At 39.2% G+C, this 24,571-nt stretch overlaps 2 protein-coding genes across 3 annotated transcripts; both read right to left on the bottom strand.

Annotated features, from left to right (window-relative positions):
* Positions 1-9,237: 9,237 nt before the first annotated feature.
* Positions 9,238-9,733, bottom strand: LOC129476357 (non-histone chromosomal protein HMG-14-like). Its single transcript, XM_055269190.2, has one exon. The coding sequence runs from the start codon at positions 9,687-9,689 to the stop codon at positions 9,387-9,389; it is 303 nt and encodes a 100-aa protein (XP_055125165.1). The 5' UTR covers positions 9,690-9,733; the 3' UTR covers positions 9,238-9,386.
* Positions 9,734-15,970: 6,237 nt separating this feature from the next.
* SMIM9 (small integral membrane protein 9) lies at positions 15,971-23,079 on the bottom strand. Of its 2 annotated transcripts, XM_055269191.1 has the most exons (3): positions 22,959-23,079; positions 21,773-21,902; positions 15,971-16,125 (listed from the first exon to the last, which is right to left on the bottom strand). In XM_055269191.1, the coding sequence occupies exons 1-3, from the start codon at positions 23,077-23,079 to the stop codon at positions 16,098-16,100; spliced, it is 279 nt and encodes a 92-aa protein (XP_055125166.1). In that variant the 3' UTR covers positions 15,971-16,097. The 2 variants fall into 2 exon arrangements, 1 of the variants encoding a protein (XP_055125166.1); XR_008654911.1 differs by lacking the exons at positions 15,971-16,125; positions 22,959-23,079 and adding an exon at positions 19,743-19,885 and having other exon boundaries at positions 21,773-21,890.
* Between the last annotated feature and the right edge of the window lie 1,492 nt (positions 23,080-24,571).

A 24,571-nucleotide genomic window follows, 5' to 3' on the forward strand; every position in this document is an offset into this window, starting at 1 on the left:
CTAAAGTGAGGGCTAGGTTCTGAAATGGCCTCTACTGCACTCACTGCAGCAGGAGCTTCTGCACTCAAGCTCATCCTGACCAGATCCATGGAGGCTCTATGACTCCTACCACTTTTGGATTCAGGATTGAACTGTGGTGTGTGGGATCTGGCTTTCCTACTGACTACCAGGACCAAGGTAACACAGCTCAGAGGTGTGCGGAAACTAACAAACACCTAATAGGGTGAACTTTGACCACTGACAGAAATGAGACAAACACCTGTAGGCAGATCAATTCCTTTCCTCAACCATTTCAAGATGGTGTAATTCTATACCACTCGTCTGGAAACATTCAGGAAGACTGTGAAACAAGCTGTGTTTTCTTGAGTAACAGTGGCGAACTCAGTAGCACACCAAAGTATATTTTGTTTCCATCCTTCCCTACGTCACTTCATTTATTCCCTCACTCTTACACCCATGGGATTGCATCCTTCACTAAAGCTTTACCACATACGTTTTGCTCCAGGCTTTGCTTTCTACCAAACATAGGCTAAGAAAACAGGTGTCAGAAATGGGGTGGCCTCAGAAAACAGACCCTCAGGATAGGACTTTTGCTATACAAATACGTGGACATTAAATAATCTGCTCTTGAATGGTCTTTGGGTCAACAATGAAATCAAGATGGAAATCAAAAATTTCTTTGAGCTGAACGATAATAGTGACACAACTTATCAAAACTTCTGGGATACAGCAAAAGTGGTGCTAAGAGGAAGATTCATAGCATTAAACGCCTATATCAAAAAGTCTAAAACAGCACAAATAGACAATCTAAGGTCACATTACCCAACTTCAAACTATACTACAAGGCCATAGTTACCAAAACAGCGTGGTACTGGTATAAAAATAGGCATGTAGACCAATGGAACAAAATAGAGAACCCAGAAATAAAGCCAAATACAAACAACTGATCTTTGACATAACAAACAAAAACATAAAATGGGGAAAGGACACCCTGTTCAACGAATGGTGCTGGGAAAATTGGCAGCCACAGGATCCTCATCCCTCGCCTTGTACAAAAATCAACTCCAGATGGATCTAAGATTTAAATCTAACACCTGAAACCATAAAAATTCTAGGAGATAACATTGGCAAAGCTCTTCTAGACATTGGCTTAGGCAAAGAGTTCGTGACCAAGAACCCAAAAGCAAATGCAACAAAAACAAAAATAAATAGGTGGGACCTGATTAAACTGAAAAGCCTCTGCACAGCAAAAGAAACAATCAGCAGAGTAAACAGACAACCCACAGAATGAGAGAAAATATTTGCAAACCACGCATCTGATGACAAAGGACTAATATCCACAATCTACAAGGAACTCAAACAAATCAGCAAGAAAAAAATAACCCCATCAAAAAGTGGGCAAAGGAATGAATAGACAATTCTCAAAATATACAAATGGCCAATAAACATATGAAAAACTGTTCAACATCACTAATTATCAGGGAAATGCAAATTAAAACCACGAGATACCACCTTACTCCTGCAAGAATGGCCATAATAAAAAAATCAAAAAAGAATAGATGTTGGTGTGAATGTGGTGAAAAGAGAACACTTTTACACTGCTGATGGGAATGTAAACTAGTACAACCACTGTGGAAAACAGTACCGAGATTCCTTAAAGAACTACAAGTAGAACTACCATTTGAGCCAGCAATCCCACTACTGGGTATCTACCCAGAGAAAAAGAAGTCGTTATTTGAAAAAGACACTTGTACACGCATGTTTATAGCAGCACAATTTGCAATTGCAAAGATATGGAACCAGTCTAAATGCCCATCAACTAACAAGTGGATAAAGAAAATGTGGTATATATACACCATGGAATACTACTCAGCCACAAAAAGGAACAAAATAATGGCAACTCACAGATGGAGTGAAATAACTCAGGAATGGAAAACCAAATATTGTATGTTCTCACTTATAAGTAGGAGCTAAGCTATGAGGACAAAAGGCATAAGAATTATACTATGGACTTTGGGGACTCGGGGGAAAGGGTGGGAGGGGAATGAGGGACAAAAGACTACACATTGGGTGCAGTGTACACTGCTGAGGTGATGGGTGCACCAAAATCTCAGAAATTACCACTAAAGAACTTATCCATGTAACTAAAAACCACCTCTACCCAAATAATTTTGAAATAAAAAATAAAAATATTTTAAAAAGAACCCTTTAAAATAAACAATGAAAAGCACCAACAGACTTATGAACAGGCAATATAAAAAATGAGAAATAGAAAGGAATACAAATAAAAGTACAGAAAAAGATATGGCAAGTTATTCAACCAAACTGGTAATTTGAAATACAGATTGAAATAATGCAAAAAAAAAAAAAAAAGGCAATTTCTGGCACCATGGCAGACCGGGTACCTGGACGACTCTGTTGGTGAAAACAACTGAAAATGCTGGTTAAAATATATTAACACATTCTTGAATACAGTCATGGCCAAAGGAAGTCACATGACTAAGCCCACAGTCAAGGAGTGAGAAAGTATTCTCTACCTACCATGAGGCCAGGGCAAGGGTGTGCACTTAAAATTCTATTACAGTAGTCAAGAGTTAGACCACTAGCTTTTTTTTTCTTCTGTTCATTGAGTACAGTCACTGTATATTTTACATACTTTCATTTAGTCTTATGACAATCCTATGAAACAAGTACTTTAAAAAAATTGAGATAACAATTGCATATCGTGAAATTCATCCAATTAAAGTGAACAATTTGCAGGTGCAGCTTGCTCAGTCAGCAGAGCATAAGACTCTTAAAGTGAACAATTCAGTGGTTTTTAGTATATTCACAGAGTTGTGCAACCATTGCTACTATCTAATTGGTCTTAGTCTGTTTGGGCTGCCATAACAAAATACCACAAACTGGATAGCTCATAAACAACAGGCATTTATTGCTCACAGTTCTAGAGGCTGGAAGTGCAAGATTAAGATGCCAGCAGATTCTGTGTCTGCTGAGGGCCTGTTCCTCATAGAAGGTGCCCTCTTGCTGAATTCTCACATGGTGGAAGCGGGGGGCAAAACAAGCTTGCACTGTAAAGAGGTGGGCCTCTTTAATCCCAAAGGCCCCACCTCTAAAAGGCCCCACTTCTGAATACCATTACATTGAGAATTAGATTTCAACATAGGAATTTGGGGGAACACAAATATCCAGACTGTAGCGTAATTCCAGAACGGATTCATCACCCACGGAGACCCCAGCCCCATTAGTAGTCACTCCCCATTCCTAGTCCCTGGCAACCACTAATCTACTTTCTGTGGGACCACTAACTGAATCTACCACAAGGGACTAATAAAAGCCCTGCCCTGAGAATTCATAAGTACAAGTTGGCCCTTGCTCTGGTTGGCAGCTCAAAGTCGCACTACCTGAGTGACCTGACAAACTTTAAGTAGATAATTTAACTTCAAGTGTTTTCTTGACTGATAGAGCCCCAAGGTGCCTGGCAGAGCAAAATATGTCTTTTTGAAGGAGTCCTCATTGATACCAGACCTTAAATTCCATACATGTTTATAGACTAATAAATCGCTAAACAATCAAGGAAACAAAGTCCCGTGAGTGAGATCCAGCAGAAACTATAGGTAACCAAATTGGACCAAAAACTTCAGATACTGAAATTCAAGATTAGTTAACACTAGAAAATTTATTAATCCAATTTACCATATTCATGGAGAAACTCATGTTATCTCAGTAGGTGGAAAATATTCAATGTAATTCAATGTCTATTAATGATAAAATATCTTTTATCAAATCTAGGCATAGAAAGAACCATCTTTAGTCAGGCGCGGTGGCTCACGCCTGTAATCCCAGCACTTTGGGAGGCCGAGGTGGGTGTATTGCTTGAGGTCAGGAGTTCGAGACAGCCTGGCCAACATAGCTAAAAACCATCTCTATGAAAAATACAAAAATTATCTGGGTGAGGTGACAAGCACCTGTAGTCTCAGCTATTCGGGAGGCTGAGGCAAGAGAATCGCTTGAACCCAGGAGGCGGAGGTTGAAGTGAACTGAGATCATGCCACTGAACTTCAGCCTTCAGCCTGGGTGACAGTGAGATTCTGTCTCAAGACAAACAAACAAACAAAAAAATCTTCCTCTTTAACCTGATTTTTAAAAACTATTTGTAAAACATCTAAAACACCTACAACGAATATAGTTTTAAAAAGCTGAATGTATTTCCTTTAACATGTTGAACAAGACAAAGATGCCTCTATAACCACTTTTCTCTGTATTGTATTATAAGTTCTATCCAGCAGAATAAGGCAAAAATAAATTATCATGGTATAAAGACTGGGAAGGAAGAAACAAAATTGTTGTTATCTATGGATATATTATTGTCTATATAGAATATTTAAAAATCTACAGATAAATTATTAAAATTAATAAATGCTATTACCAAGGTTGTTAGCTACAGTCATATAAAGAAATCAATTGTATTTCTATACACCAATGACACACAGAAAATTTAATTTTAAAAGACACCATTTCGTTATGACATCTAAAATGATCAAATACCTAGGAATAAATTGAACCATATATAGGAACTGTATGGAGAGAATTGTAAAATTCTATCCGCATACATTGAAGAAGAGCTAAAAATTGAAAGAGAAACCATGCTCATGGTTTGGAGGGTTTAATTTTATTAAGATGTAGGTTCTCCTGAAATTGGCCTATAGATTCAATGCAATCCTGATAAAAATCTCAACAGGTATGTTTTGTGAAACTTGACAATCTAATTTCAAAATATGTGTGGAGTTGTAAAGAGCAGGACTAGCCAAAGAAGAACAAAGTGGGGGACCTGTCTTGCAGATAGCAAGACCTTAATAAAGCTATGGTAATTAAGAGTGTGGTATAGGCACAGAAATAGACCAATGGACCAGAAGGGAGAGGCTAGAAACAGATTTATGGTTTCATCCAGTAAGGTGGGACAACTGAAATAGAGGAGGAAGCTTCCAGGTCATGGGTAGATAAGAGACAAATGGTTGAATTCTTTTGAGTTTCTGATTAGTCTTTCACTGGATACACGATTTACAGGAATAGTCAATTATGCCTTGGTCTGGCTCAGTGCAACAGTAGGGCAAAAGAAGTAATCAGATATGCATTTGTATCATGTGAGTAGAGGGATGACTTTGAGTCCTGCCTGCCACTTGTTTCACAAGGAATTTCCTTGTGGGCAAATTGTGAGGGAGGTATGTAGCTTATTTATTTATTTATTTATTTATTTATTTATTTATTTATTATCTTTATAGCTATCTTATTTAGGAATAGAATGGGAGGGAGATTTGCCCAATGCAGTTCCCTGCTTGACTTTTCCCTTTGGCTTAGTGATTTTGGGGAGATTTATTTTCCTTTCATATGCTCCCCTTTTCTTTTTAGAAGAAAATGAGTCTCTGGTCTCAGATTTTGTCTGATCTCTCATGGCTAGGATGGTTTATTCCTCAATAGATAGGTCCCACATTATTAGGAAAGCTCATTTTTAACAGGCTGTGAAGTCTCATGTCCTACAAAGGGAAAATAGGGGTAGGAAGGGAGAAAAACAACAAGAAACAAACAAAAATTGAAGAACAATCCTGGAAAATCAATATAGGCCATATTTCTCTGAAGTCCATACATCAGTAGGCAGATATGAAATTGGTTTATGTGTAATGTGTAAATTGGTTGCTGTTGTTTTCTTCTGAAGTTTAAGTTGTCTAGCTTTAGTTTACAGAGCTTTAAGAAAGCACAGCTTAATTTTTAAATTTCATATCAGGAAAAATGGGATAAAAGGAAAGAACAAAAAATTGGAAACGTTATTTTGGAGACTTGTAGCCAGAGAAAATTTTAGAATTCAGCCCAAACTGTAGAAAATCATAAAAATTGAAAAACGTTAGGCAAGACCAGAATCTAATAACAGGTGTACCATAGTTTATTTTGAAACATAATTTTTCTCTCTCCAGTTCCATTTTCACTAAAGACAAATTCATTTGCAAAATAAGTTTTAGTCTTACTATACTTGGCTGGAGTAGTTGCATAAAGTCTATAAATAATTATATATATATATATATAAAGTCAGCAAGAATAATTATTTGCTGGAACTTTATTCCATAAGGAATCTCAGATTTGAATTTAATGTCTTAAGCCCATCCTATGTCTGCAAATACCTATGTTAATTGGGTGAATTCCTTACCTCGAGGTTCCAAGAAAACTTGGGGATCCTGGGCCAGTCAGAAAGTGACATCTTTTACTTACCACAGGTCAGGAACCTATATAGGGACTGCATAGACAAGGTATGAGGCATGTTTTCCCAAGGGGCTTTTATTGGCTCTATAATTCAACTTTGATGATGTGAAAGAATCTGTATTTCAAAGCATGTTATTCCAGTCAAAACCTTGGTAAAACCAGTGTCTCCAATGGTGTCCTGTTACCAAAGAAAGCAGATTCTTATTGTACTTAGGCAAATAACAATATTGCCACAAGTTGAGAATACTCACAACTACTTTCCAAATTTTGGAGAAATCAGGTAGAGAGAAATGTGCTCCAAATTTTGTTTATAGGAATATATTTTACTTAGTTGTCAAAAGCTTCAAAACGTTTCTTTGGCTCTGAAAAACAAACAAAAGATCAGCAATGTTTTAAGCAAAAAGTCATAAAAGGATTTATTTCAGTCTTCTATTAGTTTAGTCCATGCAGTTAACTCGTGTTCTGCTTGATATTCATGAACATTTTCCTCTATTCTAGTGTCACAATCGCCAAGGTTATCAGAAACCTGCAATCAAGAGCACCTGTCAGAGTCCTATGCTGATTATAAATCACCTTTTGAAAAGGATAAAAATAAAACAACTGTGGATGACAAAAGTCTTAGAATAGTCGTAGTTAAACACACAATTGACAAGAAAATTTGGTTATTTCTGTGGCATACAACGGTTTTACATAATAACCATAATTACTACTGGTAACATATGCTAAGACCTATCAGAATCACAGGAATTTCATACAATTCTGGAACATACACTAATAACACAGTTATATAAACATAATCCAAAGAAGCTTAAACACTGTTTCATATTTGACAATACTTCCTGTATGACTTTATTATATCAAATAAGCTGAATATGTCTCTTCTGAACTTCAGGGAACTAATATAAAAAAATTAGTGAGGACTGAAGTTAACATTTGATTTTGGAAAGTTTGTCAAATATAAAAAGTTTAAAACACTTGATATCACAAAATAGGATCACAGGTCATTGTAAAATAAGTCATTCATTTAGCCAAAGTGATAACTCAGTTTTTTTTTTAAAGGTGAAAATCTTTAGTCTTTGAGAAGAGACTTAATTTTCCAAACAATAAGCCCTAATAAAGACAGCATGAGGCCAATTAAATTCTTTTCAAAATTTTATAAACAATCTATAAAATGTTACCCATCTTGACCATAAGATATAATTTCCATAGCCTTTTTATAACCTTTATAATCTTTTATTAAGGAGTAGTTTAACGCTTCAAAAAAACCTTGTTAATCTGACATAGGGGCCCATATGCTAGTCCTACATCAGTGTGCCTTCAACATTAATGGTTAATTTATAGAGAAACTGAACTTACTTTATCTCTCAAAATCAGCCCTTATAATCTCATGTGCTTGCCTCTTCCATGATAGTCCCTGGGCCTTGAGGAGTTAAATAGTTTTAATTTCTGGCCATGTGTCTCATGAACAAAGTTTATTTTCATTGGCATCTTCTATGGGGTCTGAAGATGAGGATTTAACTGCCGTCAGTGTTTAATATTTAGCAGGACTTGGGGTTCCTTTTAGACCCAGTAGTCAAAGCCCTGTGACTTACTGGCACAAGAGCTTTAAAAGCACATATAGAAAGTCACATGGATGTAATAACCTTAATTTTAAAAAAAGTTTTAATCTCAGTTTTCTCCCTAAACAAATCAAAACTTAGTAATAATGACATAGAAATTATTTTGATAAAGCGTAAAATCTGTTTATTAGGCCAGTTACCCAAAGGCAAAAGAGACCTTCTGCAGTGCGACTGCTGTTCCCTATGGGGAGTTCCATTTAGATAACTTCTAGTCAAAACTAATGAAAAAGGTACTTGAACTAGTTAAACATAGGAAGAATGTTTCCTGGATCATAAATGCAAATTTTCAGATCCATAGAACATTTTAAAGCCAAGAGCACAGAGTATTATGTTGGAAGGAAACATTTTCTTTAGACTTTTAAGATAAAACATTTTTAGCATCAGATCACAATAAACAGAAACCAAAGGAGGAGAAAAAAAAAAAAACGTACAGGAGCTGAAAATGAGTTGAAGGAGAGTTATTATTTCAGACTTTTAACAGGGGAGAGAAAGCTGAAAAAACGAGACACAAAGTTGAACTTTGCATTAAAAATCATAATGTCTTATAATTTTATTAAGGGTAAAGCAAATACCTTAAGAAAATATCATTGTTCTAATCAATCCTTTAGTGTATAAGTGTTTTTGTCTTTAAATATCAAAACCCAATCTCTAGAAAGACCCTTATAAATGATTTCCCTTTAACTATAGACAACTTGATCATATAAGATTTTTTTTATTTTCATAATTGAGATTTTATTGGTTGAGGATCAGTACAGACATTTCAATTTGTACACAAATCTTAACATACATAATGAAATTCTAAAAAGCCATATATTGTAATTCTTTTTTAAAGTTATTCCAGTGACTTTCCAGCTTAAAAGTTGGAAGGAAATTTTCCTTAAGAGGCTATCAAGTACCAGTATCTTCACATGTTGGTCAGCTGTTACATACAGCCCACCAGTTCACAACTCAATAGCACGTACACTACATATTCAAATTTGTAATCTTTCACAGCACAGTAACAAAGTTATTAGGAAAACGGGACTACCACAACCAAAGATGTTACAGAGTGCACACAATTCTGACAGGGAGAGCCATGATTGAAGAGTGGTTTTCTTTAGAAAACAATTCTACTAAAAAACAACATGGGAATAGAAGTAATTTAAAATGTTCAAGACATTAAATGCAGGACTGACTCCATATTGCCATTTAATATGCTTTGTATTATAGGATATAAAAACTAACCTCCCATCTATGGAATGTTAAGCTGACACCCGAGACAGTCAGAGCCTCCCATAATTCAATATCCCACGCTATTTTCTGGTTGTACCAAAAAATAAACAACCAGCAAATTATTTCACCTCTTAAAAAAAAGCATTTACACTTAAAAAATGGGATGAGGTGGGATTCCCTCCTTCTTAAAAATGTTTCTAGAGCTACTAAAAAACTTGCATTTACAAAATAGTCGATAAAAATATTCCTCTGGATTGTACAAGAAGGGAGACAGGGACCACTGATAAGACATGGTATATGGTATTAATCAGACTTGGCTTCTTTCTCTCCTGCTTCATCAGAGGCTGGACTCTCCTCAGTTTTTGTTTCCCCGTTTTCTGCAGGTAAATCTTCTTTAGTTTCTTGGTTAGCCACTTCAGCCTGTTTTCCCTTTGCTCCCCTTTTCCGTTTTGTTTGCACTTTTTTGTCTGAAGATTTATCCTTCACTGCTGCCTTTTTCGGCTTCGCTTCCACTTTTGCAGGAGGTTTAGCTGACAACCGCGCTGATCTCCTCTTGGGCTTTTCCTTGGCGGCCCCTTCCGCGGAGCTGACCTTCCTCTTGGGCATCCTGGCGGCAGGGAGGGCGTGTGCTGGGTGCCTGCGGGCTGCGGCGCACCTTCGTGAAACTGGGCTGCCTGGCTGCTGCCACTCCTCCCGCCGCCCGAGCTGCTGAGACCCACCGATCATGTAAGATTTGATCCCACATTTTTTTTTCTTAAAAGGAGGAACTGAGCTGTGGCCAGACCATTCATGATATGCTTGGACTTTCTGGTTTGTCCTGACCTTCCCTCTTTCTTAAATAACCAATCATTTTATTCTGGGACAAAAAATTACCGTATAAGATTCTTTATCATATAAAATTATTTTTAAGCTTTCTTACCAAAAATACTTCTTTATTTCTATACCTTTCTTTACATATGTCTTATTTCCCAATTCTTTTTACTTTGTTTTATACATAACCTTTAAATAACCTTTGAATTAGACAAAAATTATTCGCCCTTTAACAAGAACACACACATTTTTTAGAAAAAATGTTTTCCTACAATATATATTTTTTAATTAGAAAATACCCATTTAATGAAATACCTATTATTTAACTTTAGATTCTAAATTATGGCAAGTTTATCTACAAGTATTTATCCCATCACATTTACCTAATTATTTTATTTTAATAGTTTACCTAGATTATTTATGAAAACTGCAACAGTCACCAAAGTTATTTTCCTATCAACCATTTTATAGCTTGTGAATTTCAGGCATTTATCTGAGTTAGAATCTTAAGATTGAATACATGGTTATTTTACCAAATAATTCAGGATTTAGCTGTTTTCATTAAACCAATAATAATGTCTTTTTTGTGAAAGATTACACAAGCAAAGATCATTCTGTTTTGGGCTGGGTTTATTGTTTAATAACCTTTATGACAGCTGGGTGCGGTGGCTCAGGCCTGTAATCCCAGCACTTTGGGAGGCCGAGATGGGCAGATCACAAGGTCAGGAGATCGAGACCATCCTGGCTAACATGGTGAAACCCCGTCTCTACTAAAAGTACAAAAAAATTAGCTGGGCATCTGTAGTCCCAGCTACTTTGGGAGGCTGAGGCAGTAGAATGGTGTGAACCCTGGAGGCGGAGCTTGCAGCGAGCTGAGATCGCACCACTGCACTCCAGCCTGGGCGACAGAGCCAGACTCCATCTCAAAAAATAAAATAAATAAAATAAAATAAAATAAAATAACCTTTATGACAAATTTGGACACCTTATAATATTTGGCAGGGATAAGTATGAAATCTCTTGATCAATAAATGCAAACAAAAATGTATACTGACATTTCTGAAGATATTTGTAATATTACTCTACCAATAATTTTAAAGCTAGCTTATTAAAAGCTCTACTTAAGTCATGTGAGCTTGAAAAGCATTTGGGCTTATTATTTAATTTATGAGTACTCTTTAAGCCAAATTTGGTACCTTGTGGCAGAAAACATACAACAAAATACATCTACATACACATAAACACACACATACACACTCATATAAATAAATATCCTAGAGCATTTACTTCAGAACTCTAGCCATGAGATATTAATAACAAGTCATTGGTTTGCAAAAACAATAACAAAAAGAAATGGTTAGGTACAAACAGTGGATTTTATCTCAGTAGAAAAGTAACAACAGACTTAAAGCAGGCAGAAAAGAAAGCAGAGAGATAGGGAACTTAGGAGCTTTATAGTTGCAGATCAACCTTCAGGCTCTGAATTTTCCTTGATGTAATTTGCCTGTCAGCTTAAAATGTGCACAAGAACAGACCTAACGCGTAACCAGCTGGAGTATTAGAAAATCTGGCATGCCACTTGCAAGTACAGGAGCCATAAAACCAAATGGGGTTCTAAGGGGGGTTGTTCTCCTTGTCTTTCCTTATTCTTAGATGATGTGTTTCCCACATTTTTTTTTTTTTTTCTTAAAAGGAGGAACTGAGCTGCGGCCTAGGGTTCAGTGTGGTGGGTCAAAGTGTGCTGGTTGTGGACAGGACTCCACAATGCATCACCACTGAATTGTTTCGGTCCTCTTTTGTGTCTCAGTTTCTCTCTCCAGAGGTCTAGCACCTCTGGGAGGGCTCAAAGCTTGGGGTGAGCAGCTCCTATATGTGCTCCCTGGATGAGCCTTTTAAAACTAATTTTGTTGGCAATTCCCTGTAGGGCTACTGCACATCACAGGGAGGCAACCCCCAGACACTCCCGCTTGGCCTCCAGTCACCCAGGAGCACCTTTTGACTGGGAGGAGCAAAATCCCTTTCTCTTTGGAGTTGAGGAAACTCAGTCCCTCATTTATCTATGAAAGCGACAGTGCAGTTCCTCATGCAAATATGCAGACAAGCCAGTGGAGATTAATTTGGGGAGGAAAGGCAATGGAGAAGACTCTTTAAAATGCACCTCTGAATTAGAATTGAGATCCTAAACAACTTCCTAGGAGGAAAAAAGCCCAGCCAAGACCACTTTCTGTAAACTGTCCTCGGCCACCTTTAACTATAGCTCTTGTCTGCTATGACACATGCCAAAGTCAAATCCTCTCACAGGACAAGGTAATCTCTGGTACCCCGAAATAGGACTTAAGAAGAAATCACTTAGGCAGATAGTAAGGGTATGGGGATCCTCAGTAAAGTTTTTCTTTTTAATGAAAAGCAGCCCCAAATGATTTTCTAACAAAGAGCAGCCTGTAAAGTTCAGCTGCAGACACAGAGAGGCAAGATGGCTCCCATCAACTGGAAACTCCATTTGCATAATAATATTCAGCTGGGGCCACCAGCCTTTCCCCCCACTATGTAAACGTCATACCTGATCGAACCAATCTGTGAGCCCTATGTAAATCAGACACCGCCTCCTCAAACCTGACTAAAATTTGGTGCATCCACCACCCTCTGGTCCTTTCCACTGGGAGACCCCTTTCTCTATAGAGAAAGCTGCTTCTCTTTCTCTTCTCTTCTGCTCATTAAACCTCTGCTCCTAAACTTGTGTGTGTCCATGTCCTAAATTTTCCTGGCGCATGACAACGAACCCCAGGGTGTATACCCCAGACAATGTAGCCACTTCACCCCCAAAAGCCAAAGAGGTCAGGTAATGCAATACAGGAGAGCAGAGCTTTACACCTAAGAAGAATCTGCCCATGACTCTTGAAACTCCACAAAGAAAACAGAACACCCCCAAAGGAGTGAATGGTGCCTTTGTCCTGAGTTCTTTAAAGGGTTAGAGCCATTAGATGCCTTCTTTAGATTCTTCTTGGTACCAAAGATGGCGAGGGGAGAAGGAGGAATAGGGTGGAAGAAAAGTAGATGAAAGAACAATTATTTTTTTAAGACAGGGAGCAAACACACAAACCAAGTGCATGTTTGGTCATTTTTTTTCTCTTTTGCAGCTGCAGGGAATTTTAGCCAATTCAGAGATACCTTGTTACTCACCGTTTGGAATTCTCATTCGAATTTGACCAAGTCAGGTAGAATTGGCCAAATCTGATGGGAGAAAGACTGAAACAAACAACAAAAGAACGCCAACAATATGATTACGGAGTCCTCTAATGGAGAAATTAAGACCAGCTGACTGTTCATCATAACTTTAGCCAAGACAAAACTCCAATTCAGCTGCTTACTTAGGAGTGGGTCTCAGGCTGAAGACTGCTCTCTACCAGCCCAGAAGTAGGAAAAAACTCAAACTCACCTTCCCTGTTGGAAATGAGCTCAAATTCCAGAATGCAGTTATTTGCCTTTCATTGTCATGGAAGCAGGAAAACTTGCCTTCCTTGTTGGAAGCAAGCAAAACTCCAGAAAAGGAGTTGTACAGCAAAATAAACTTTAGATCTCAACCAAATTTTCGGAGATGAGGGATTCTCTGGAGGGAGGGGAGCTCCCAGGCCTCAGCAAATTGTTCTATTGGTTTGAGCCATAAAGATAGCTCAAGTTGGTACCAAGTACTGATAGGAGATTTGTCAAAGGTCAGGGCCACCTCCATTCAGAGTCTCTTTGTGGTCACCAAATGTGTACCTCAAATATCTGAGACAGGTCTCAGTGAATTTAGAAACTTTATTTTGCCAAGGTTAAGGACATGCCCATGACACAGCCTTAGGAGGTCCTGATGCCATGTGCCCAAGGCTTGGTTTTATACATTTTAGGGAGACATGAGACATCAATCAATATATGTAAGATATGCAATGGTTTGGTCCAGAAAGGTGGGACAACTTGAAGTGGGGAGGGGGCTTCCAGGTCATAGGTAGATGAGAGAAAAATGGTTGCATTCTTTTGAGTTTCTGATTAGCCTTTCACTGAATACACAATTTACATGTGAGAGCAGGAAGAGTCACTTATGCTTTAGTCTGACTTTGTGAAACAATAGGGTAAAGGAAGCAATCAGATATGCATTTGTCTCATGTGAGCAGAGGGATGACTTTGAATTCTGCCTGTCCTTTGTTTACAAGGAATTTCTTCATGGGCAAATTGTGAGGAAGGTATGTAGCTAAAAAAAAATCTTTGTAGTTATCTTATTTAGGAATAGAATAGGAGGCAGTTTTGCCCAATGCACTTCCCAGCTTGACTTTTCCCTTTGGCTTGGTCATTTGGGGGCGATTTATTTTCCTTTCATGGGGTCAATCCATCAAGAAGACATAACAACTGTAAATATATATATATATGCACCCAACATTGGAGCAGCTAAATATATAAAGCAAATATTTACAGAACACAAGGGAGAAATTGACAGCAACACGGGGACTTCAACACCCCATTCTCAACAGTGGACACATCACCCAGAAAGATAGTCAATAAGGAAATATTGGACTTAAACAAAACTCCAAGTCTTTTCTGAGTTCACCTTGGCTTGCCATAGCAGGCCACATGACAGGCCATGCGGCAGCCCACTGGATCTCACCTCAGCATCAATTAGAATTTCACTTCAGTTTTTCTTTCTCTTTGCATTTTCTCTGTAGTAAATTCCTAACCTCCTGCAGTTTTCTCTAGCTCAATAAATAACAACCCCATTCTTTCATTTGCTCGGGCCAAAAACCTCAGAGGCATCCTTGAAGCCTCACTCTCTCTCTCATCTCATCCAAATCCTGATCAAATCCCATCTGCTCTCCCTTCACATCCCTCCTCCGATCTAAACCTTCTGTTGGCCCCCCCATGGCCCCCAGGAAGAGCCTACATCCTTTCAATTGCTCACAATATCTACTCTGCCCCTCGCTTAATCTGGTTTCTCTGCTACCACTCAAATATACCAGAGATGCTCTTGCCTCAGCACCATGTGGCTGTTTGAAAGATCTGAATCTTCACATTGGCATGGTGGCTCCACAAGAGCTGGGGTTAGATAGCACCATTGCACTCCAGCCTGGGTGACAGAGCAAGACGCCGTCTGTTTGTTACCTGTCCAGTGTGTGGCTCACAGCAGGTGATCAACAAGTGTCTGTCGAATGAATGATTTCAAACTCAGAACAGCAAAAAGGAAAAGCAAATTAATAAATATTTTTTTGAGACAGGGTCTTGCTCTGTCACCCAGGCTGGAGTGCAATGGCACTATCTCAGCTCACTGCAGCCTCCACCTCCCGGATTCAAGCAAGTCTCCCACCTCAGCCTCCTGGGTAGCTGGGATCACAGGGGCGTGCCACCATGGCCAGCTAATTTTTGCATTTTTAGTAGAGATGGGGTGTCACCATGTTGGCCAGGCTGGTCTCGAACTCCTGACCTCAGGTGATCCACCCGCCTTGGCCTCCCAAAGTGTTGGGATTACAGGCATGAGCCACCACACCCAGCCAATAATTTTTAATAATATTACCTGTATTACATTTATAATACTGAATAAATAGAAACACCTTAAATAATTATTATATGGAGAGGCCGTTACATGACTTACGTCATGTCCACTACATTAAAAAAAAAATCTCATGTTTAAATTAGTTTGGGAAATGCTATATATTATACTCCCTTGTGGAGATTAATATTAGCCTGTTAAAAGTTCTTAGAAGTCCTGGAGCAAAGAAAAATAGGTTTAAATTTGTTTAATCCAGCATTTCCCAAACATAACTGACCACAGGGCCCTCACTGTTTTGTGACTTTTATTAAAACAGAACTATTGTTTCACAGAACAGACTTTGGAAAACTTGTAATACCTATACAGAAAAAAATTGAAGGGAGGTACATCAAGATGTTAATGATGTTTATTTCTGGTTGCTAGAATTATGGAAACTTATTCTTTTCTCTGTATTTCTCAAAATTTTTTTTCAATAAATATTACTATTATAACCAAAACAGTAATAAGGATATTCACATTTTAAAATTACAACTTTTGAAGGAGAAAATGAAGGCAAAGATAATTTAAGTTGGAAGACAATTTAATTTTAACTGATAGATAATTCCTCATTTTAAGCAGATAGCAAATGCCCCACTCTTTTGGAGTCCAACCGGAGAGACCACACTTGCCCTATTGAATCTTCTAGTTCTTCACTGGACTGGATCAACTACAAGAATGCTGGGAAAGGAAGATAAAATGGTGAATGCTCTACACAGAGTTACTATGTAATTATATCACCTTTTCAAAGATCGGATTTTACAGCACTTTTTCTCTTAATATGAACCAAATAATTCCATACAAACAAAATACTTTGATGAAAAAGCAGAGTAAGAATGTGTTTCCAGTACAGTGGAGCTTGGAGGTAGTGGTATAAGTATGGTTAGGTAGTTTTTCTTCTTTCGTTTTTAAAGTATCTTTTTAAAAATGAACTGATCAAACAATACAGCTCATTGTAGAAAGATCAGAAAGTGGGCCGGGCGCAGTGGCTCACGCCTGTAATCCCAGCACTTTGGGAGGCCGAGGCAGGTGGATCACGGGGTCAGGAGATCAAGACCATCCTGGCTAACACGGTGAAACCCTGTCTCTACTAAAAATATAAAAAATTAGCCAGGCGTGGTGGTGGGCGCCTGTAGTCCCAGCTACTCGGGAGGCTGAGGCAGGAGAATGGCGGGAACCCAGGAGGCGGAGCTTGCAGTGAGCCGAGATCGCACCACTGCACTCCAGCCTGGGTGACAGAGCGAGACTCCATCTCAAAAAAAAAAAAAAAAAAGAAAAGAAAAAAAACGAAAGATCAGAAAGTGCAATTAGACAGGAAAAAAAAGTTAACACCACCACCAATAATAATAAAACAACCTATTCACTACCACAAGGAGATAACCAATGTCTAATACTTTGGTTAGGTTCTTAGAGGCTTTCCCCCTATACAATTAGTTTTTAATAAGAAATTAGACTAAACTATATATCTTCTGTTATAATCTGCTTTTTCCACTCAATGATATTTCATGAATATGTTTCTGTGTAATTATCCTTAGTACTCATTGTATGGATGTGCAATGCTTTCTTTAGCTAGCCCCAGACTGATGGACATTTAAGTTTTCTTCACTATTGTAAGCCATACTAAAAATTCCTTGTACACATATCTTTGTGGACTTGTTAGAGCCTGTCAGTCCTCCTGATTGCCACCTCTGCTTCTGGAATGCTGGGAGATTAGCCAAGCTTCCATCTGCCTCAGGTAATAAGCAGCTAGCTTAAGCCTTCATTACAGCTGCAGCTAATGGTATATACAGGTGAGTATAGAGGAGGAAGAATGAGGCACAGAGGGGCTGTTTGCAATCCTCACTGTGTGCAATCCTCACTGTGAAATGTCTTAATTAAAAATCAACAAGTATTACTGAGAGTCTACTATGTGCCCAGTACCAAGTCCCAATTTTTCCTGGGACTTGATGTGTCCTTTATGACCACAGACTCCAGTCTTCTTTAATTTCTGCAACACTTAAAAAATTATTAACTTGGCCGGGTGCGGTGACTCACGCCTGTAATCCCAGCACTTTGGGAGGCCGAGGCGGGTGGATCACGAGATCAGGAGTTCGAGACCAGCCTGACCGACATGGTGAAACCCCGTCTCTACAAAAAATACAAACATTAGCCGGGCGTGGTGACGCGTGCCTGTAATCCCAGCTACTCAGGAGGCTGAGGCAGGAGAATCAATTCAACCTGGGAGGCAGAGGTTGCAGTGAGCTGAGATGGTGCCACTGCACTCCAGCCTGGGTGACAGACTGAGACTTCATCTCAAAAAAAAAAAAAAAAAAGTCAGGAAACAACAGGTGCTGGAGAGGATGTGGAGAAATAGGAACACTTTTACACTGTTGGTGGGACTGTAAACTAGTTCAACCATCGTGGAAGTCGGTGTGGTGATTCCTCAGGGATCTAGAACTAGAAATACCATTTGACCCAGCCATCCCATTACTGGGTATATACCCAAAGGACTATAAATCATGCTGCTATAAAGACACATGCACACGTATGTTGATTGCAGCACTATTCACAGTAGCAAAGACTTGGAACCAACCGAAATGTCCAACAACGATAGACCGGATTAAGAAAATGTGGCACATATACACCATGGAATACTATGCAGCCATAAAAAAGGATGAGTTCATGTCCTTTGTAGGGACATGGATGAAACTGGAAAACATCATTCTCAGTAAATTATCACAAGGACAAAAAACCAAACACCGCATGTTCTCACTCATAGGTGGGAATTGAACAATGAGAACACATGGACACAGGAAGGGGAACATCACACACCAGGGAATGTTGTGGGGTTGGGGGAGGGGAGAGGGACAGCATTAGGAGATATACCTAATGCTAAATGACGAGTTAATGGGTGCAGCACACCAACATGGCACATGGATACATATGTAACAAACCTGCACGCTGTGCACATGTACCCTAAAACTTAAAGTATAATAATAATAAAAAAAGAAAAAAGAAGAAGAAAAAATTATAACTTTTTCTTCTGTTGGATTATTTTGGTTCTCTTCATCAAGGAAATCATTCTGTGCCTCCTACATCTACCATTTCTTCTCTAATCTTACTTTCACCAAACTGTTTACTTAATACTGCTTGCCTATGTAATCCTGTTTTCCATATTTTCTTTCATATTTTGCACCAATGTCTCTTTTTCTTCATGTTTCCTCATTTTGGTGATAGGTTTACTTTTTGTCCTTTACATTTTTCTTAGGATTTTCCATCTAATTTTCATCTTCTTCTTTTGTTCTGGTCTCGCTATGTTCCCAGGCTGGTCTCAAACTCCTGGCCTTAAGCAATCCTCCTGCCTTAGCCTCTAAAAGTGCTGGGATTACAGGCATGTGCCACCATGCCCGACCTTAGCTATTATTTTATATTTTGTATGAAATGTTTTGAATTTATGGCAATATGTTAGTACACGGTTTTTATCTGCCCTGAGATATTTTTCTAGTGAGTATTCCTCATCTGCCATTTCTTGCTTATACGTTTCTTGTGTTTTCCATACAGTAACTCTGTATAGATCTGGTGCTGTTCCCTGTTGAATGAGGTAAACTCTTACTGGACCAGTTATTTACAAGAGATGTGCACAAGTCCAGTGCTATACTTTAGTAATTCTCTTCATGATGCTGAGGTATGTGTGAGCTCTTGTAGCCTTTACTTCTTTCCAGCCAAGTGAGAGCAGCAGATGTAGGTCTGAGCATAAAGAAGTTTCAGACTTTACCTTCTTGCCTCAACAGACTGCTTCTTAAAAATACAGCTTGCCTATATGCTTATTCATTCAAATTTATCTGTTAGGCTTCTACTTGGTGCCCAATTGGGTCCAGAAATGTTTCTTTCACTAGTTAGCTTGCTTGTTCCCAGCAAGGGCTTATTGGCTTTTCTCTTCAGGTTAAGCCATCTACTTCAAAGAAGGAATTCTTTTTCTTGGCATATTGCCTGCTTTATCTTCACAGAAGTCCCTCTGAATATGCATGGTTAACCAATACTTCAGATGCTTTTGATGCAGCTGACCTGCCGACCACAGTTTGAGTAACAATGACTTCAAACATGTGGAACCAGACATATCTTGATTTGAGTTCCAGCTTCCTTGGTTGGTTGCTAGTCAGGGATATTCAGCTGCTATAACAAACAGTCGAGATCTTAGTAGCTTAACACAATAAAATTGATCCTTCACTCATGCCTCATTCTGATGTAAGTTAAGTTCTCCTCCACAAGGTGATTCAGGGATCCCAGCTCCTTCCATCATGTGGCTTCACCATCTTAGAGTCTTTCAGTTGAAGCCATGCGTATGTGAAAGAGAGAGGCAGCATGGACACATGTGCAAGATATTTTATGGCTAGGCCTGGAAATGTCATACATTCCTTTTGCTCGTATTTTACTGGCCAAATCTCAGTACTGTGGTCCCAGCCTAATTGGAAGGAAAGTTGACAAATAACGTTACTCTGTGCTTGGGGAAGAAGGAACAGGATTGCTGAACATACAGCCAGTCTCTGTTGCAGTCTGTCTTTCTGATCACTCAGTATCTGTTTCACTTTTCCTTTCATACGTGGAACACAGCCACCCTGTCATGCATATGGAAATATTCCACCCATATTTCCGCTTGAAAAAGGCTTTATTTCCCTAGCTGCTGAGAGTGTTGTCAGTAGAAAGCCTCTACCTGTTAGCTCATTCAGAGTCTGCCTCAGCTGCAGAGAGCTTCCATGTACTTTCTGGGGGCAGCCCACATCCAGTGAATGACTGAGGTGGGGTTAGAGAGGTCCAGCCATTTCAGCCATGTGGGATAACCCTGATGGGGCTGACTGAGTCTTTGTTGGGCTTGCAGGACAGTTTGATTTCTCCCTTCCACCCCCTATCTTCCACAGGCGTTGATCATTAATAATACTCTGAGTGCCAAATTCCGGTCTCCCTGTCTAGTTTCAGAATACCTGACCTATCCCTTTCCTCAGTACTAAATCACACTCATCACTGTGTCCAGCTCAAAGTCCAGAGTATCTGGGTGATGCTTAGTTCTCTCAAGTGTGGGGGTGGCTCTGCTTGGTTAAGTGACCTATGAACTAAAACCAGTTATCTGCTCCTGATCTCCACACCCCAGAATAATGATGGAACAGGATGAGGATAAGCACCATAAACATTCCCATTTGGAAATAGGAAGAATGAGAGACACACAGCAGTCACTGCTCTGTGGCAATCCTGGAGTCCCGGTAGGTAGGCATGGATTAGGTCCAAATCCTGCTTTCAAAGGGTCACTCTGTGAGAGGCTCTACTGATCCATTATTCCCTATGGCTGCATCTGAAGCAAATGTTGGGACCGTCAAAGCTGGTGTCCTTCTTTTTCATGGAAGGTTGGAGGCCTAACTATTGTTTACAACTGATGGCTCATTTAGTTCTGGCTTATGGTTTCTCTGGCAATAAGCTTCTCTCAAAAGCTTAGCTGACTTCTAATCTATTTGCCTCCAATCAGTTCCATGTGCCAGTAACCACATCCAAGGTTGCTTCCTAGACACAGTTCTTGATCCTGTGATCATTTTGAGGTTACAGGAGCCATAGGTGATGCCACACCCTTAATCTGATCTTTATCCTCAGCCACTTTTATTAGATTTTTGAGCTCTGCAGGACCCCCCATTTCTATTCTCTATTCCCTTTTAGTTCCTCTTGCAAACTGGCCAACTATTTCCTGACCTCATCTCTTTAATACCTTTGTTGATCACTTTCATAGGTCTCCCCACTTGGACTCTGTCTCCCACAATAGCAATGACCTACCAATTTGCAATTTTTAATTGTCTTCTTTCTCTGTCTTTCTAGCAACAAGCACAGAGACAAGCAAGTAGTCATTTGTTGGTAAATACTGACTGAATTAAAATTTAGCTCAACTATTTTGTTTTCCTCAGGATTCTTTTGGCTTTATACGATTTATGTAGATAAATATTATGGTAAATTTTCAGGAAATTGAGAGCACAGCTAATTATATATTTTCTATGTATAGTTCTTGAGCCACAGGGAAGAAAAATTAGGAGTTAATAAAGTTGATAAAAGAAATGACCAGTTGTAAACACTGGTCATTAAATGTGACCTGTCAGTCATTGGTAACAAATGGAGCAAGTTGGAGGAAGTAAAAGAGAAAGTAGACATTTTAAAAGGGGGTTGCATGACCTTTCACAGTTTTCCTCCCAGAATTGAATTTCTTAAAACTTTCCGTTAATTACAGATATGCAGGCTGGTGAGCAACCTGTTTCTGTTCCCACCCCCCTTCACGTTCCCTCTCTCCTCCCTGTCTCTTCTTCCCACAGAAGCTTACGTGAAGCAGCAGAGGATCCCAATCAGTGCTGAGGTGCGAAGAAAAGCAACAATGGCTGCTGGAGATAAGGCACTCTTGATAAGTTGCCGTAAGTAATCCCTGAAGTTGTTCAGCCAGGACCTGTGATTACCTGCAGAAAGAGCATAGACATTCATTGAGGAGAGGTCAAGTAAATGATAGGGCTGGCGTTTGAATCCAAATTCGAGTTCAAATAGTTGTCCCAGATATCATGTTCTTATAGTTGTCCAGAGCTCATATTCTAAACTACTTTGCTGTGTTGGCTGTAAGATGTTCAAAGGGCAAACATTTTGTTTTTAAAGTATCCTGAGATGGATATAATTTTTGCCTCCTTGTAAGTCAAATAGGAGCAATAATTGTTGTTTCAGGTATCTTAAGGGTTGTTTTGAGTATATTGGGTACTTTCTGAAAGAGAAGCATGAATTGATAACAAGAAAGTCTTTACTAAAGTGTTGTTGCCTAGAGTATATCCGGGAGTCCTACAGGAGGCTGAGGAGCGGGAGTATCCCAGGAAGAGAAAGGAGAAGGCCACCAGCCCTAAGAGCAGAGGAGAAAGGGGCCGGGGCAACTGGAAGAAGGACCTCTGGGGGAGTTTGCTGATCAATGTAAGGCTGGGGATGTTGGGTCTTTTCATTAGCAACTGGGGGAGGAAGGTACAGTGCTTTGACCCTAAAGAAAGAAGTAGGGGGAAATGAAAGTGTCTGCAGCATGGAGTTGAGAGGATTCACCACTAACCAGCAAGACACTTGAATAGCACGTGTGTGCATGCTGGAACCTAGATTGTGGATCAGTGGACCATCGGGTTTATTTTCAATTTCACCTCCTTTGTCAAGTCTTTCCTGACCCCTCCCCCAAAACAATTTAAATTATCCCCTTGTCCCCTGGGAGCATTGATCATACTCCATGGAAGGTTGGCATCTATGGCTTTGTCTGCCTATCTGTGAGCTCCTTCATAGCAGAGGCTGTTCAACTCCTAATCCATGTAGTTCAGAAAAGGGCTTGGTACGTAGTAGGTAGGTTAATGCTTGTTGAACTAAACTGAAACAAACCAGAATAGTTTGCTTTCCTATGAACATTCTTTTTAAACATGAAATTCATTTTACCTAACCTGAAACATGAATCTTAGGTCCTATGAAGAAAGGAACATTCATCCTAACAGCAAACACACTCCCTGAGCGTGGTTTCGATCCTGTTTTTTCTTGTATTCCCAAGGCAGACAAAGGCGAAGGAGAGGAAGCTACTGTCTCCAACAAGAGAAATCCAATTATCAGCAGCTTCTGGGGTTCCATGGACTCCCGCCTTCAGCTGCGGCTGAAGAGCTGGTAATCCTAGCTCACTCTGCCAAGGAGAGATGTCTTTGTCCGTAGGTCTTTCCACAGAAACTTTGTCTGAAAAGTTAGACAATGATGGTTTAGTTCATATTCCAAAAATCTTCTCACCATCACGAACATAAGGATAATTGACTGACTTACACAGGTGACTCCTGAAAATGGTCAGTTTCCAAAGCAAAATGTATCCCCTCCAAGAAAACAAAACAAAACCTGACTGTGCTCTATCAGGTCAGATACCTGACATTCGCTCCTACACCTGATACCTTTTCCGTCTTCCCCAACTCAATTAGTAGAAACTCTTTCACCTGTTCAGGCCAAAAAACGTATATTCACATTGTTGTGTAACAGATCTCTAGAACTTTTTCAACTTGGAAAATTGAAACTCTAAACAGCTACTCATTTCCCCCTCCCCTCCAGGCCCTGGTAACCACCATTCTACTTTTTGTTTCTATGAATTTGACCAGTTTAGATACCAAATATAATAAATTTCTATATATCTATATATTTTAACTCCATAATATATTTTATATATTCAAGTAACAAACTTTTATATTGCTTTACAAAGTAAATGTTTGTTTAGATTTACATATATAGTAATGACTCTTTTTTCTCTCATACATTTTATCCATCAGAAAAGTCTAGTCACCTTTACTTACAAAACGTATCCAGAATCCTGCCACTTCACACCACCTCCACTGCTACCCACCATCATTTCTGTCTTTCTGCTTCCATCCTTGCCTCCCTTAAGCCTCTTCTCCAGTGAGTGGCCAAAGAGATCTTGGTAAGTTGTAGGTCAGATCATGTCCTAGTTACTGCTGACCACATATCCTACGAGTCTCCTCTTAATCATCACTCCAACTTAGCCTCATTTCATTTTGAACAAGCTAGGCGTGTTCCTACCTTGGGGCTTTTTCACTTGCTTTTCCCTTTCCAGGGAATGCTTTTCCCCCAGGTATTCTCAGAATTTATTTCCTCACCTCCATCAGGTACTCAGATATCACCTTCTCAATGAGGATTTTCCTTAGATCCCATCGTTAAAATTGTACCACCCTCCTACAGACTTCCTAATTGTCTTACCTGCTTGATTTTTCTCCAGAACCTCATCAGAACCTAGTAGAATATATTTTACTTACTTTATTCTATGTATCTCCTGAATATAATGTAAGCTCTATGAGTGCAGGGATTTTTCTCTGTTTTGTTCACTGCTAAACAGTACCTAGCACATAGGGTATCCAGGTGCTCAATAAGTATTTTTTGAATGAATGGCGACATTTGGCAGATATTGTTCCCACTCATTTTTCATTTACTACATCCAACTAGATAAGCTGAAAAAGCTGAATCCTCTCTTTCTCAGCCATCCTTGAAGTTAGGCATGGCTATGTGACATAGCTCGGGATAATGAAACATAAGGGAAATCTGATGGATAGCTTTTGGGAAGGCTTTTTGCTGC

The sequence above is a fragment of the Symphalangus syndactylus genome, chromosome X (genome assembly GCF_028878055.3).
Source record: "Symphalangus syndactylus isolate Jambi chromosome X, NHGRI_mSymSyn1-v2.1_pri, whole genome shotgun sequence".
Classification (NCBI taxonomy): domain Eukaryota; kingdom Metazoa; phylum Chordata; class Mammalia; order Primates; family Hylobatidae; genus Symphalangus; species Symphalangus syndactylus.

What these genes read in the sequence shown, in the direction of transcription:
- LOC129476357 (XM_055269190.2), bottom strand. Translation starts at nt 9,689, where the DNA reads ATGCCCAAGAGGAAGGTCAGCTCCGCGGAAGGGGCCGCCAAGGAAAAG.
- SMIM9 (XM_055269191.1), bottom strand. Translation starts at nt 23,079, where the DNA reads ATGGAACCCCAGAAGCTGCTGATAATTGGATTTCTCTTGTTGGAGACA. An exon ending in ATCGAAACCACGCTCAGGGA is followed by an intron (nt 21,903 to 22,958) that starts GTGTGTTTGCTG and finishes CTCTTTCTGCAG; the next exon opens with GTAATCACAGGTCCTGGCTG. An exon ending in GGGATCCTCTGCTGCTTCAC is followed by an intron (nt 16,126 to 21,772) that starts GTAAGCTTCTGT and finishes TTCCTTTCCCAG; the next exon opens with CATTCTTGTAGTTGATCCAG.